This window comes from Sus scrofa, chromosome 12, assembly GCF_000003025.6.
Source record: "Sus scrofa isolate TJ Tabasco breed Duroc chromosome 12, Sscrofa11.1, whole genome shotgun sequence".
In the NCBI taxonomy this organism is placed as follows: Eukaryota; Metazoa; Chordata; class Mammalia; order Artiodactyla; family Suidae; genus Sus; species Sus scrofa.
In genome coordinates this window covers 11,243,216-11,258,903 of record NC_010454.4, presented here as the reverse complement: position 1 = coordinate 11,258,903, position 15,688 = coordinate 11,243,216, and the positions used below count along the sequence as shown (strand labels likewise).

The 15,688-nt window shown below is 41.4% G+C and overlaps 1 protein-coding gene across 9 annotated transcripts in view; it reads right to left on the bottom strand.

Moving 5' to 3' along the window:
• ABCA6 (ATP binding cassette subfamily A member 6) overlaps positions 1 to 15,688 on the bottom strand; it is a 144,094-nt gene that overhangs the window by 110,258 nt on the left and 18,148 nt on the right. For all 9 annotated transcript variants that reach the window (XM_021068088.1, XM_021068081.1, XM_021068083.1 and 6 more), the window contains exons 12-20: positions 12,979 to 13,037; positions 11,744 to 11,854; positions 10,898 to 11,073; positions 10,567 to 10,686; positions 8,577 to 8,715; positions 7,767 to 7,857; positions 5,587 to 5,726; positions 1,576 to 1,692; positions 102 to 282 (exon numbers count right to left, since the gene is read on the bottom strand). In XM_021068088.1, coding sequence (XP_020923747.1) covers positions 102 to 282; positions 1,576 to 1,692; positions 5,587 to 5,726; positions 7,767 to 7,857; positions 8,577 to 8,715; positions 10,567 to 10,686; positions 10,898 to 11,073; positions 11,744 to 11,854; positions 12,979 to 13,037 — 1,134 coding nt within the window. The remainder of the gene's footprint in view (positions 1 to 101; positions 283 to 1,575; positions 1,693 to 5,586; positions 5,727 to 7,766; positions 7,858 to 8,576; positions 8,716 to 10,566; positions 10,687 to 10,897; positions 11,074 to 11,743; positions 11,855 to 12,978; positions 13,038 to 15,688) is intronic.

Below are 15,688 nucleotides of genomic sequence, written 5' to 3'. Positions count from 1 at the left end.
GCAGTATTGGGTGAGTGTTGTGTTCTTGCTTTAAATTCACTCCTGGTTTAACCCTCTCTGGACACTCACTAACAAACAAACCCCAGTGCTCTGATACTCACAGCGTAGAAAGCGCTTTCTTTCCACGTTTTAACTTTAAGAAACGGAGCCGGGCCACTGCGCAGAGCTGCATTCTCCAAAGGCCCATATCGCTCACAGTCTTCTGCATTTCAGGAAGAGAAGAACAGGCCGGCTCCATTTCATGCAGGCTTCCTGAGTCTCTTATCTCTGCTTGTTCCAAATCTGTACACAGATGCAGACATACACACACACACAAAATATTAATGCCATCTTTGGGTGTCATGGTTTTCTTTTTTCAGTAATATTAAAAATTGCTTTAGAATGTCTGTCGTATCAAAGCAAAGAAAATAAGAATTATGTTTATCATGTCCACATGCAATAAACTCAGTGGTAAAACACACTGAATTCACACCAAAGGAAGATTCAGTAAGGATAAACTCATTATGCCCAGTCTTTGAAAAGGTAGAGAAGGTCCCTTATGTAAAAATATTCTCAGGGATTTTGAGATACCTTCTCCATAGGAATAGTCAATCACTGATGCCTAAATGCCTCCTATTAAACTATCAATAATTTAGAAACACAGGTGAAAGATTGCCAGCTCTGAAACCACCAGACCTGTATCTGATCCCCAAATATAGCAGCATGATTTTGCACAAATCACTTAACTGCTCTTAGGCGTGAATGTCTCATATGGAAAATGATGCCAATAACATTTATTGGAAAGGTTATTGTAAAAAGATAATGCAATATAGCTACACAGTACTCAGAGACTCCCTAATCGATAGCTTATATTATTAGAGCTCATTAAAATACATTTTAGGAGATAATCTAATCCTTTTCCCCATGAGGACCATAGTGGAATTTTGTATTTCAAAAAGCTAAGGGTCGGAGTTCCTGTCATGGCGCAGTGGAAATGAATTCGACTTGGAACCTGAGGTTGCTGGTTCGATCCCTGGCCTTGCTCAGTAGGTTAAAGATCTGGCATTGCCGTGAGCTGTGGTGTAGGCCGGCAGCAACAGCTCCGATTAGACCCCTAGCCTGGGAATCTCACATGCCGCAGGCGCGGCCCTAAAAGGACAAAAGACAAAAAAAAAAGAAAAGGAAAGAAAGAAAAAAAGAAAGAAAGAAAGAAAGAAAGAAAGAAAGAAAGAAAGAAAGAAAGAAAGAAAGAAAGAAAGAAAGAAAGAAAGAAAAGAAAAGAAAAGAAAAAGCTACAGGCATTTTTTACTAGAAGTATCTGATCAGACTTTATGACCCTAATTGAAAGCCTTTCACATCCACGTTAGCAGTGACCATCTGGGGACAAGAGAAAACCACTGAAATAGGAAGCAAATAGGTCCCAAAGGGAAATTTGGGATATTCCAAGAAGGGATCTGCATTCAGGTCTAGTAGGAATGTTAAGAAACTATGACAGCCCTTCCCAAACAGCAGAGTCGAATTGAGTATCTGTCACATTCTTTGGCATGAATCATGCATAAGATGTTGATCTTCCATGAATTACACACATGGATCTACCTTGTTCGGTAGCTGACTTTCCTTCTAGTTGCAGGAAGACTTCATTCAGAGTTGATGTGGAAACGTCATAACTCATCACACCCAGGCCGGAGCCCTTATCAAGATCACTGAAGAGGTCTGGGTCAACAGAACGAAGCAGGTACACGTGAAACAGCACACTGAGAAACCTTGTCAATTAACCCTTATTTTAAAACGATGCAGAACACTATTCAGGAAATGTAGGTCTTTGGAAAGTCACAGGAAGCAAAACCGTACTAGTGGATACGTATGGCAGACCTCTCCCCCAGCCTCAAACCACCTTCACTCCATCTTCTTATCCCCAGCTCATCAACGGCCTGCAAACTTCTCTGAGGAAAGACAGGCAATCAGAAAGCATCCTCTTCTCACCTTGACACCACAAATCAATGCATACGTCTACCTGTATTCCTCACTTTCCTTTTGTATGATCCGTAGCTGCCTCCACCAGAGGCACCTCTTCGACTTGTGCCCTGAATTCCTTCCCCTTTGGGCATCTCGAGGATACCTCAAAAATAATTTTATCTCTTTCTCTCCTGAATCATCAATTGTTCCTACATGCACTGGGTCATCCCAAACGAGAGGCAAAAAAATGCTCTAAGGTCACACAGTGAGCAAAGACAAGCAACAGCAAAAACAAAAAAACCAAAAATCTACTCCTGTCCCCCCTCCCACATGTATGCATTGCTCCAAAGACTCGTCTATGTTGCTTTCTTTTCATTAGTCTCGTCCTATTCACGCTTTACATACACAAATCCTACCCTTATCTCTTCTTGAAGCTACTCTTTTCAAGGTCATCGGTCTTCCCAGATTTTTTAATTCAATGGACCAGTTCTGGAGGGAGGGATTGTTTGTTTTTATTCTTTTAACTTGGTCTGTCTCCCTCTTTGATTTTTTTCTGTTATAGTCTATTACAAGGCACTGAATATAGTTCCCTGTGCTATAGAGTAAATCCTTGTGGTTCACCTATTTTATACAGTATGTATCTATCAACCCCATCCCCCAATTTATCCCTCTCCCCCTTCCCCTTTGGTAATCTTAAATTTGTTTTCTATGTCTGTGTCTCTGTTTCTGTTTTATAAATAAGTTCATTTGTACTTTTTTTTTTTTAGATTCCACATGTAAGTGGAATATCATACAATATTTGTCTTTTTCTCTCTGATGTACGTCACTTAGCATGATCACCTTTAGGTCCACCCATATTGCTGCAAATGGCATTATTTCATTCTTTTTTATGGCTGAGCAATATTCCAGTGTATATACCACATCTTCTTTATCCATTCGTCTGTTGATGGACATTTTCCATGTCTTGGTAGGGTAAATAGCGCTGCTATGAATACTGGCGTGCCTTATCTTTTTGAACTAGACCTTTCATATTTTTTTTTGGATATATGCCCAGGAGTGGGATTGCTGCATCATGTTCTATTTTTCTTTCTTTTTTGACTCAGTGGCATTCAAAGCTGTTGACTGTTGACTTCTAGAAACATTTCCTCCCTTGAGAACATAGTCTCTTGTTTTTCCTTCAACTTCATACAGGCTCCTGAATTCCACCACCTCCGGCTCTTCCTCTCTCTACCTTCTCCTGAGGGTTCAGTCCTAGATCACCTTCTCTTCCCATACATCTCAACCCAATCCTTTTGCATTAAATCCATCTATGTGCAAATGATTCCCAAATTCAATTCTCACTTTGTTCTCTGATTTCCAAAATCCTATAACCAACTACATCCTTGGCGATCAGTCATCTCTGCTTGGAAGTCTAAAAGCGTATCAAGGCAAATATTTCCAAAACGGAACAGTAGTTCTTCCTTCTACAGCCTACCCAACTGTTCCTTCCATCATTTTATACAATAAATGACATCCCCTCCACCCAGTGATTTCAGCCAAAAATGCTACTACAAGTCCCCCTTGATTTTTCACTTTTGTGCTCCACAACCTGCCATCTGCCAGATTCTTTGGCTTTATCTCCAAACGTGTTTCCAATCCACCCACTTCCATCCATTTCTCAGTTGGCAGCACTACAGTAACTCCATCACCATCGTCTTCCACCTCTACCTCTAAAACGGCCACACGGCTGGTTTCCTGGTGTCTACTCGTGTTCCTCTATCTCTAGTGGGATCTTTTATATCCAGAGAGTGAAAATATAAATCACAGCACATCAATCCCCCATTTAATGACAGGGTTTCCATGGTTTCTCCACACATTTGAAACAAAAATTCAAAGGCCACCCAAGAGCCTCCAAAGCTCCATAGGAAGAAGTCTCCATTCCTACAACCTTACCCTCCACCGCTGCCGCTCCCCCCGCCACCGCAGCCAGGACACCTCAGCTCCCCCTCAGCTTAGACTGCTTTGACAGTTTTCTTCTTGCGGCTTTTGGTGACCATGCTATATAAACCCAAGCCCGACACCAGTCAACCCTATACGTGGATTATATTCCTAGACAATGGAATACAATTTGGTTTCTTGTGTACGTCCACTCCTCCCTCCCCAATGGACTGTTGGCTCCTTGAGGGTAGGGACGCATATCTTACTTAATCCTTAGCACACCAAGCAGGTTCCCAGTAAACACTGATGGTGGGGACTTGGACGAGGATGCAAGCTTTTTGAGAGGCTTCTCAGCTGCCACTTTCTACAGTGGGCGGGATGGTGACAGGCCAGCAACATTACCGAGGAACTAGAGAAGACCTGAGGAGAAGCACTGCATTTCCCCGTGGCCTGCACATGACATACGGGGATCTGGGAGTCCCCTCATATCCCAACAAGGACAGAAGTACATCATCGGATTGGCAGAGGCCTGGGCTCTGCAGACGAGGCTGCCACGGGCTGACCCTGGCTAAGTGACATACGCTAGTAGCGGTATCAGCTTACAACTCACTATCTCCTTATGACCGAGAAAGACGGTAAGCTAGTCGCACCTCACTGGACATTAGCCCAAGAAGGGAAGAACCTCATACAACCTGAGGACCTAAGGACAGCATCTTCCATGCCACCACAAGGACAGGGACAGCTGCTCTATCTATACATGGGGACGAAATCTGAATTCCTGAGTATTTGCCTAGCGAGATGGAATCATCCAAAGACACCCGTTTGTTCAGGCCTGTGGGGAGTTAAACTTTTAACAAACCAAATATTTAAATAAAAAGAAAGCCGTTCACATGAGAAAAAACTGAGATACACTTTGTAGCACCAACCCCACAGAGCAGTTGTGAAGGATAAATGGGTTAGTTAATATGCAGGAAACAACAGAAGAGCGTCTGACTCGTGGCAAGCACTGTGCAGTGATGGTGAGAATCACGTATTAAACGAACCCTGGGTGGACAGCGCTGCCCGGCAGAATGGAGACCCATGATGAATGTGTTTGCAGAATAAATAAACCATGTTTCTCTCTGCAACGTAATTACCTACACTATCACATTACAATTCAAAAGGCAGATACCTTGGCACTCTGCCCCCACCTCTTCTGCACTCGCCCACACACAGCAAATCTCTTTATTAAGGACACCTGCCTGAAGGCATTTTTCTCTGGGTTCTGCAGGATGCTAAGTTCATGGTGAGCACAAGCCAGAAGGGTCAGAAAATTAATGCTCCTGGACGCATCTCCTGACCGATGATGGATGAGCGGTGAATAAATACCACCACCCCCCACCCCCGATTTCTCACCCTCCGGTGACAACTCTGAGCCCCTTACTTATACATTCTTGTATTTCTTGCAGTGGTTTCACACCTCAGATGCTGACTGCAGTTACCTGCCTGATAATGATAAGGCACACTTTGCTGGCCTCCTCCCCTTCCTTCTCTCAGGTCCACGTTCCCTACTGGTTCTTCTAGGCATCCTTTGCTAAACAAATTAGTTGCACTAAAATCCACCTCTCAGGTTCAGCTTCCTAAGAAACCCAATCCCCCCAACAAAATCCACACCCATTAAACGAATGAAAACGGTAATAGTAATGAGAACGTTTATTCCCCCATTTCATTCCACCATATTCATATTTAAATTACCTGGAAATTTAGTTGTCCTTTCTACAGGCAAAGTATACACAAGCTTTTCTTTGCTTTCTGTTTTCAATTTAGCATCAGGGATGTGACGATTAATGAAAGATGTTATTTTGTCTGGATCACAGATTTCATTTCTGTACAAACTAATACATAAAAGGAAAGACAATTCATTTGTATTTTCTCTCTTGCTCCCACAAAAAAAGAACTTACTGGAGTGCTACCTTTGTGTATTACTTTACCATAGCTTTAGGGAACCAAGAAAATGAGTAAATGAGAACAAAAATCATGACAATGCCATTGGTTTGAAAAAATCTTATGATCCATACATAAACTCAAAACAACTACAAAAATACAAACAAATACATAATGTAATTAAAACTATATATCTAGTATGCAGATAAACAGAGGGAGGTGAAAACATTAGATTTCTTAAGGAAAATAATGATCACACCAGACTGCGTAGATACCAAAAGATTAGTGTCTAATAGAAAGATTTTGTCCCCTCCATGCATGTTGTGTTTGGCCATCAGGGTTTTGTTTTAAATTCTCTTCGCCTGGACACACTTTCTTCTTAGACACAGCCCTCTTCACTCTCTGCCAGCAGATGGACTCCTTGTTGATACCAGCTACTAAAGTATGTGACTTTGTGCCTTGTTGAAACAGAGCAAGACCCTATGCTCCTTCCCCCATCATGTCCTCTGCCTGCCTTTTTTTTCTTTTTCTTTTTTCTTTTTTTTTTTTTTTTTTTTTTTGTCTTTTTGCCTTCACTAGGGCTGCACCCTCGGCATACGGAGGTTCCCAGGCTAGGTCTAATTGGAGCTGTAGCTGCCGGCCTACGCCAGAGCCACAGCAACCGGGATCCAAGCCGCGTCTGCGACCTACACCACAGCTCACGGCAACGCCGGATCCTTAACCCACTGAGCAGGGCCAGGGATCAAACTGAAACCTCATGGTTTCTAGTTGGAGTCGTTAACCACTGAGCCACGACGGGAACTCCCTGCCTGCCTTTTTTTAATTACGGATTTTTTTTATCTTTAAAAAAATTTTTTACAATTTCTGCTGTACAGAATAGTGACCCAGTCATACATTCATATACATACACATTTTTCCCCTCATACTATCTTCCACCATATCCTGTCCCGTGATTCTGGATACAGTTCCCTGTTCTATACAGCAGGACCTCATCACCTATCCATTCTAAATGTAATGCTTCACCTACCTTATCCGTAGAAAAATTTCTGTCAAAGAATAAGTTTACTTAATCAGAGAAGTAAGGAAATGCAGAGCAAAGGAAAACAATCAAACAAGACCAAATAACAACAGCTTAGTCATCAAGCAAAGTCAGGGATCTTCAATTCCTTCTCAAGGGTTATAGATAATATTCCGAGCCATATCCTGTTAGCTGCCTTGTAGATACTAAAACACTCACCTGGTGGAAGAAGTTAACTACATGATGACCAGACTGTAACCATGACATTAGTGCCATAATTCCAAGAACTGGCCTCAAAGAAATAGGAAGAAACAGATCTTGAAACTGAAGAGTAACCATACTTAAAACAGTCAAGATGACGCTGGTCAGACTCCTGCACGACCAATTTCAAGATGACAGTCAGAGCTAACTGTGTTGTTTCGGCATGTAGCCCCTCTCTCTGCCTATAAAAGGTCTTGCCCACCCATGGACTGTCAGTGGGGGTGGGGGTAGTGGTGGTCGCCCCTTTGGACAGAAGACCCCCGGTTGCTGGCATCTGAAATAAAGCAAATTTCCTTTTCACCAGCCCGGCCTCTTTACTGGCTTTAGAGCAGTGAGCAGCCAGATCCCACTTTCGGTAACGCTACGAATGAATGAAAATCCACTGCAGAGATGTGAGGCTCGGCCGAAGAAAGCGGAGGGTGGAAAGACAGTGAGGTTTAGGCTGCTCAGGGCAGCATCCTGGGAAGTGGCCCATGACGTAGGTCTGCTGTGACCATCAGCCTGGGCGGACCCTTTTGGAATCTGGCCTCTCCTTAGAGTCAGTGAAGATACGGGAGGCAGGCACACAGAAACAGCATTTGGGACACGCCGCACATCCTCCAGCTTAGCAGAGCGGAAGCAGAAGGCCGAGTCTCTCTCAGAACGGTCTACTTTTTTGATATTCCAGTGCTGAAAATACAGCTACCGAGCTTTTCTACCCTCAAGCCTTTACCTTAAGTGATATCCAAGACCCCACCTTCTCTTCAAAAAGATGGAGGAGCCTGCACATTTCAGTCTCCCGCTGGACAAGATCACTTTTCTATCTGAGTAAAAGGAAGGAAGAGAGAAAAGATGAGGAAGAGTCATTTCTTCTTTCTCTAGAAAATATGAGGGAGGCACCAAAGCTTAGATTTCCAAAGGAGAAGGGTCCTATGGGGCATAACTACATTTAATGTACACTTAAATATTCAAAACATGTATTTAAAGGGGTGCATTTAAAATGAGCTTCTGCGGAGTTCTCTTGTAGCCGTGGGTTAAGGATTTGGTGTTGTCACTGCAGCGGCTTGGGTCGCTACTGTGGCATGTGTTTGCTCCCTGACCGGGGAACTTCCACATTCTATGGGTATAGGCAAAAAAAGAAAAGAAAAGAAAAAAATAAATAAAAAACGAAATGAGCCTGTGCATTCCCATCTACTTCAGTGCTCTCCAACACTTCTTGAAAAAAAAAATAAACATTTGACATATTTTCTACTCTGGGTGCTAAAAAAGGAATGGGTATTTTTCAACCAAATATACACAAATGAAGATTTGGATGTTGAAATCAAGCAGAAGTTGATCTGAGAAAACATCACGGTATTTTATTAGCACTCACAGTCTAGCGTATACACAGTTAGTGAGTAGCTCTACAGTAGGACTAGATGCCTGTCGTCCCCAGATGTCTATGGAACACAGACACACCAAGAGAACGAGAGCAAGGATCTTCCCCTGGGAACAAATATTTCCCAAAGTCTTTACTGCCACATGAGAGAAAACCAAGAATTACCAGCCAGGACGTCAGCTTCATCCATGAAATTGGTGCTGAAGAGGATCACACGATCTGCTCTGTGCTTCTTCAGGAAACTCCACACTCGATGTCTTGAGAAGGGATCCAGTCCTACAGTTGGTTCATCTAATAGCAAAACCTACAGAGGATGAAGACACACAAGAGGTGTCCTCTCCCTGCTGTTTCCACAGTATAGCATGAGAAACAATAAAAACCAAGAAAAATAATAATAATTATCCAACCAGTTATAGTCAATACACTCATATTCATAGTTAAACATAGTAGGTTCTTGCTGGATAATATTACAGTGAAACTCCTACTACTTTTAGTGGAAAAGGAAGAGCTTGACTTCTTGGACATCAGTCCTGGCAATATTTTTTGGGTACATCTCCTCTAGTAAGAGAAACAAAAGCAAAGATAAACTAAGGGGACTATATCAAACTAAAAAGCTTTTGCAGAGAGGAGGAAACCATCAACAACATGAAAAGTCTGAGTACCGAATGGGGGAAGATATTTGCAAATGATATGACTGATAAACGGTTAATCACCAAAATATTCAAAGAACTCACATAACTCAACATCAAAAAAAAAAAAAATCAAATTACAAAATGGTCAGGGTCCAAGAAAGACAAAACAAACAAAAAGGAGTTCTTGTTGTGGCTCAGCAGAAATAAATCTATCATCCATGAGGATACAGGTTCGAACCCTGGCCTCACTCAGTGGGTTAAGGATCCGGCATTGAGGTGAGCTATGGTGTAGGTCGCAGACGTGGCTCGGATCTCATGTTGCTGTAGCTGTGGTGTAGGCTGGCAGCTGCAGCTCCTATTCAACACCTAGCCTGGGAGACTCCATATGCTGAGGGTACAGCCCTAGTAAAGGCAAAAAGACAAAAAAAAAAAAAAAAAAGTCGTCAGGGGACCTGAATAGACATTTTTTAAAGACGACATACTTATGGTCAACAGACACATGAAAAGACACATCACCAATCATTAGGAAAATAAATATCAAAACCACAATGAAATATCACCCCCACTTGTCAGAATGGCTATTATCCAAAACACAACAAATAACAAGTGTTGGTGAGGATGTGGAAAAAGCACACTTGTGCACTGCTGGTGAAAATATAAATTGGTACAGCCACTATGGAAAATAGCATGGAGTTCCCCCCAAAACTTAGAAACAGAACTACAATACAAGCCAGCAATTTCACTTTTGGCTCTTAAAAAAACAAAACAAAACAAAAAAACCGAAATGCTAATTCAAAAATACATAACAGCCCCTATATTCACTGTACCCTTATTTACAACTACCAAGATATGGAAGCCACCTAAGTGTCTATCAGCAGATGAATAGATAAAGAAGATGTCAGATATATACATACAAAGGAATACTGTTCAGCCAAAAAGACGAATGAATCTTTGCCACTGTGACAACACAGATGGCCCTGGCGGGTATCATGCTAAGTGAAGTAAGTCAGAGAGAGAAAGGTAAATTCTGTATGATCTCACTTGCATACGGAATCTAAAAGACACAAAATGAACACACAGAACAAAACAGAAACACACTCAGAGATACAGAAAACAAATACGTTGCCAGAAGGGGAGAGGGTGGGAGGATGCATGAAATAGGTAATGGAGATTAAGAGGCTCAAACCCCCCCTTATAAAATAAATACGTCTGAGAGATGAAATGTATAGCATTGAGACTACAGTCAACAGTATTGCAGTTACTCTGTATGACGACAGATGGTAACAGCTAGATTTACCATGATCATTCTGTAATGCATAAAAACACCCAATGCCTATGTCGCACACCTGGAACTGACATGAGAGTGCTAGAGATCAATTATACTTTAACAATAATAATAATAAATTGAAATGAAGTTTCATCATCTGTGTGTGCAATGTTTTCACCACACACGAATAAAAAGAAGAGCTTGACTTTTTCCTGACCCTCCATCTGCCTTCCTTCACGTGCATAACCTCACTTACTTGAGGGTCTCCCAGAATGGCAATCCCAATGGTCAGCTTTCTTTTCTGACCTTCACTTAAATGTGTGGCAAGACTATCCTGAACGTTCTGTATGTCCAATTCCAGTAAAATTCTTTGCACCTGGACAAGAAACAGACAAAGCTGGAATCCAAGATGACTCACATTATGTAATTTTAATCACCCATTAAAGCAGTAGATACCGACATTTTAAAACACCTCACTGCCTAAATTTCATGCATAACGAGGCAGTACATCACTGAGGGGAGTTCTGTGGTCGGGATTTAACTTGGCAAATGGTCGGCAGTTCAGTAAATCCGAGCGCACCATCTACCTCTTGTTCCACTTCCTGCGGCTGAATCCCTTTAATGTGAGCAAACAGCCTGAGGTTTTCCTTCACAGTGAGTGTGTCCAATTGCACATTGAACTGAGGACAAACACCGGTTATCTTTCGGACTTCCTCCAAGTCTTGCACTTCAGAGAGATTTTTATTATAGATGGTAACTGATCCTGAGGAGTTAAAAATAATTTAACATTGGCAAGATAATATACTTCATTAATCTTTGGAGATCTTATTCAGAAAAATATTGACATATATTCAGAAATACCTAAAATGATGCCTTCATAATTTATGGATGATGGCCTAACATTAACGTAACTGAATGTTGACATTAACATATTACTTAATAATAATGTTAATAATAATGTTGACATTAACATATTACTTAATAATACTACTAATAATAATGTTGATATTAACATATTACTTAATAATAGTAATAATAATGTTGATATTAACATATTACTTAATAATACTATTAATAATAATGTTGATATTAACATATTACTTAATAATAATAATGTTGATATTAACATATTGCTTAATAATACTATTAATAATAATGTTGATATTAACATATTGCTTAACAATAACATAAAACTCAGAATAGCGTACATTTCCTCTGGAGTATCACACAGCAATGGAGTAAAGATAATGATTTTCCTGAAAATTTGGAAAAATACAAATTTTGTATATCAAAATCATATCTAACAACTTTAGATAAAGAAACGTTATTTCTTCTTAAAGCAGTTAAATTTAAACCTTAAAATGAGAAAGGCATACTTATGACCTCATTCTACTATCAGACCTCTTGCCTTTGGGAAATTTCTTTTTGTCTACCTTCTGTCGGAACAGACGATCCATTAAGGATGTTTAACAATGAAGATTTGCCAGCTCCACTGTGACCCAGAATCGCTGTGATTTGACCTTCATATATGTCAAAGAACAAGCCTGTTTGTAGAATAAAATAGTCATTATAAATAAGAGGGCAGTAGACAGGGCTGGTTCTAAAAACAGGATAAGACAATTGATTTTAATTGTGTATTCTCAAGCATTTCAATAGTTTAAAATGCATAATATTCAAAAAAAATCAAATACATAAGAGTCAGTATTTCCCTGGTATAAGCACAATGGACAAAGAACTCTCAACCTTTGGAAGGGTCGATGATGCTTCCTTTTTTAACTTTTAAGGCTTCTGTCTCTTCCACTAATAATTTACTTAACTTCTAAAAATCATACTTCATAAAAGCGAGGGAGTTCCCGATGTGGCTCAGCAGTAACGAACCCACCCAACTAGTAACCGTGAGGACGCGGTTCGATGCCTGACCTCACTCAGGGGATTAAGGATCCAGCGTTGCTTTGAGCTGTGGTGTAGGTCACGGATGTGGCTTGGATCCCACGTTGTTGTGGCTATGGTGCAGCCCAGCAGCTACAGCTCCGACTGGATCCCTAGCCTGGGAACTTTCATATGCCCGAGTGCAGCCCTAAAAAGACAGTAAATAAAAAAATAAATAAATACTGCCCTCTATGAAATGTAGCCACTAGCTTTGATGCTTGCCTAAATGTTTGCCATAGAAAACTACATTTGTGAGAACACTCAGTATCAAATATGTTGGTTCACTAAAAATTATAAACTATGTTTGTCATAGGATATTAACCTGTGAAATTTAACTCACGGTTAGCAGTGTCACTCACCTCGTTTTAGTTAATCTCACCAGGACATACAAGCTCTGTAAATTCCCTAATACCAAAATTTTATCAATTTTAGGCCTAGACATTCTTGCCTCATAGTGCAAATAAAATGTTATTTATAGCAAATTTATCTTTAAAAATGAAATGGCAGTTTTCATTGCGTGATTCCATTTTTGTAGATTCACAGATCCATGAAACATCTGGAAGGACTTTACATTCAGTTCTTAATCAGGGTTAATTTCCAGGTGGTGGAGTTAGGTTCCTTGCTTTTTTTGTTTGTTTGTTTGTTTTGCTCATCTATATTCTCTAATTTTTCACCCTGAATTTTCTCCATTTTTTTTATAATAAAGAGGTAAATGAAACAATGCAGTGTTTTTCCTCACCTTTCAAAACTTCCACTTTTCCAGTCTTTTCTTTATATTCCTTTTTAACGTTTCTGATTCTGAAATGACAAAAAAGGTGCTTACGTAGCCAACAGAAACATGAAAATAATACAGATCAGGAGCAATCCTAGAGTGATGGAAGCAGTCAACTTTATGTGGGATAAGGGATAATGTAAGAGTCTACTCGAAAGATGGAGACTTATTTCCCATTAAATGCTTTCTCCAGGGGGAGAAAATTAAAAGAGTCCCTTTAGAATGTTAAAACTAAATTACTAGCATTTTGCTTAGCAAAGTAGAATGCTCTATAAATTCCTCACTTTCCTCCACACTTTCAGTAGCTTAAAGGCTAATCGGGAAAGAGGAAGAGACCACTCGTAGATAAAGCAGAGACAGACTGGGAAGAGGGAATCAAGACTAGGACTGTCTATATCCGCGCAAAATCAAGTTCACCTGCTGGGACTGACTGCAACAGATCTGATACTTGTCTAGGGGTGGAGAGAGGCAATGATTTTCCTAAGGAAAAAACCTCCAGAAGAGACAGGACTTGTGGCTTGGGAACCGCATCTAACACTGGGTGGTACAAGGTCTTCGGCCTGTCATGCGGCTGAGACCCTGCTTCGGTGGGACTGAGTGTGCAGCAGCACGTCACGGAAGAACTGTCATGCTGGGTACCTAAGCCCACCTCGCTGCTTCTGTGTGGATCTGGGGTGAGACACCCCACAACGGAGCCAAAAGCTTGAGTCAGCAGGCCTTGGATCAGACGACTTTCCTTTCCTAGTGTGTCAGTGGCCCCAAGCCTCCACATTAGCAAAGAATCCAGACGAGGGGCTGGGTTGGTCCAGAATCAGTGCTACACAGGTTCGTCAGGGTTACAGGTCAGGGGGACAGGAGTGGCGGGGAAGGTTATTTCACTTTTCTCTCCTTCACCGAAGTTGAAGAACAAGCATTTTTTTTAACCTAAATAACTAACCTTGAGACTTTCTTAGGAGATTAAGCCTGAAATTACTATACTTTGAACAATGATATATATAATTTTATTATTTTGTGCTCTCAACTGGTAAAGAGGGGTTGATGGCAATGAGCTTGGGGGGATTATTCCTGACTTGGCTTTTCTCTCTGAATTGATGCTTTCTATAGAGCCGGGGTTGGGAAGAGTTGTAGCCCCTCAGAAAGCTTAACAGACAGGAGGGTCAGAAGGAGAAGGATGAAGCTTAGGTATGTAGGTTCATGCTATGCTCTCTTAGAAATATTTTACTTCATAGCTATAGTTCCATTTCATTCATCTTCCTTGGCCTCCTGATACCTGTACAGTTGCTAGAGGTTAAAGGTATACACTTTGGAGCCAGACTGGGTTCCAATGTCAGCTCCTTGTTTATGAGTGTGTGACACTGGGCAAGAGACAACCTCTCAGGACTTCACTTTCCTCATTTGTAAAATGGGCAACATAAAAGTGCCTGTCTTCTAAGCCTCTGTGAGAATTAAATGCACGTCCAGGACACGGTAAGCACTCTATGAATATCTGCTCAATAAATGCTTAATGTTGAAAACTCCCTCATTTTTTACCGTTAGTGCACGTTAGGACAATCTACAGGGCTCTTTAAAATCCACAGATACGTGGGTTTAAGACCACAGTCCCTGAGTTAGAATCACTGGAGGCAGGGGATGAGAGCAGAGATTTCCTTTCCTTTTTCTTTTTGTTAAAGCCGCACCTGAGGCATATGAAGTTCCCAGGCTAGGGGGTGAATTGGAGCTGTAGCTGCTGGCCACAGCCACAGCCACAGCAATGCAGGATCCGAGCCGCATCTGTGACCAACACCACAGCTCATGGCAACGCCGGATCCTTAACACACTGAGTGAGGCCAGGGATCCAACCTGCGTCCTCATGAATACTAGGAGGATTTGCTTCTGCTGAGCCACAATGAGAACTCCGAGAGCAGAGGTTTTTTAAAAGCTCCTCACATGAGTCTGTTACAAATAACCCTACAAAGCAGACATTACTCTCGTTTCATAGAGGATACTAAGATTCAGGGTCTTAAAGTATTGGTTTCTCCAAGAGTTCCCATTGTGGCTCAGTGGTTAATGAACCTGACTAGTATCCATGAGGACAGGGGTTCAATCCCTGACCTCGCTCAGTAGGTTAAGGACCCAGTATTGCCATTAGCCGTGGTGTAGGTCACAGACGCAGCTCAGATCCTGCATTGCTGTGGCTGTGGCTGTGCCCAGCAGCTGCAGCTCCAATTCGACCCCTAGCCTGGGAACTTCCATATGCTGCAGGTGCAGCCCTGAAAAAACCAAACAAACAAAAAAGAAAAGATGGTGCATCAAATGAGAGGGAAGGGTGGTATTAAGATGTATAAATTGTGAATGCAGATTTCTTACTTCTTCCATTATACCATATAATCCAGACCAAACTATCGAGAAAGGAATTCAGGGTGAAATAAGAGCAGCAATAAAAGAAGGGGGACAAGATACAGAGAACAGAGGGAGACAAGATGGAAGGTGATGTGGTAAGACACAGCGCTAAGCAACAGGAGATTTCCTTTCACGCATCCGTAGGAGATGTGCTTAGTGATGACAGTGGAAAAGTTCAAGCTGACATTCACAAGAACAAACCTATTCTGCCATATTCTGCTTCAGGTTCACCCTGTTGCTGTCTGTTAATGATCCATTCATCCTTTTATATGTAGCTGTCTAATTTTCTCAGCATCAC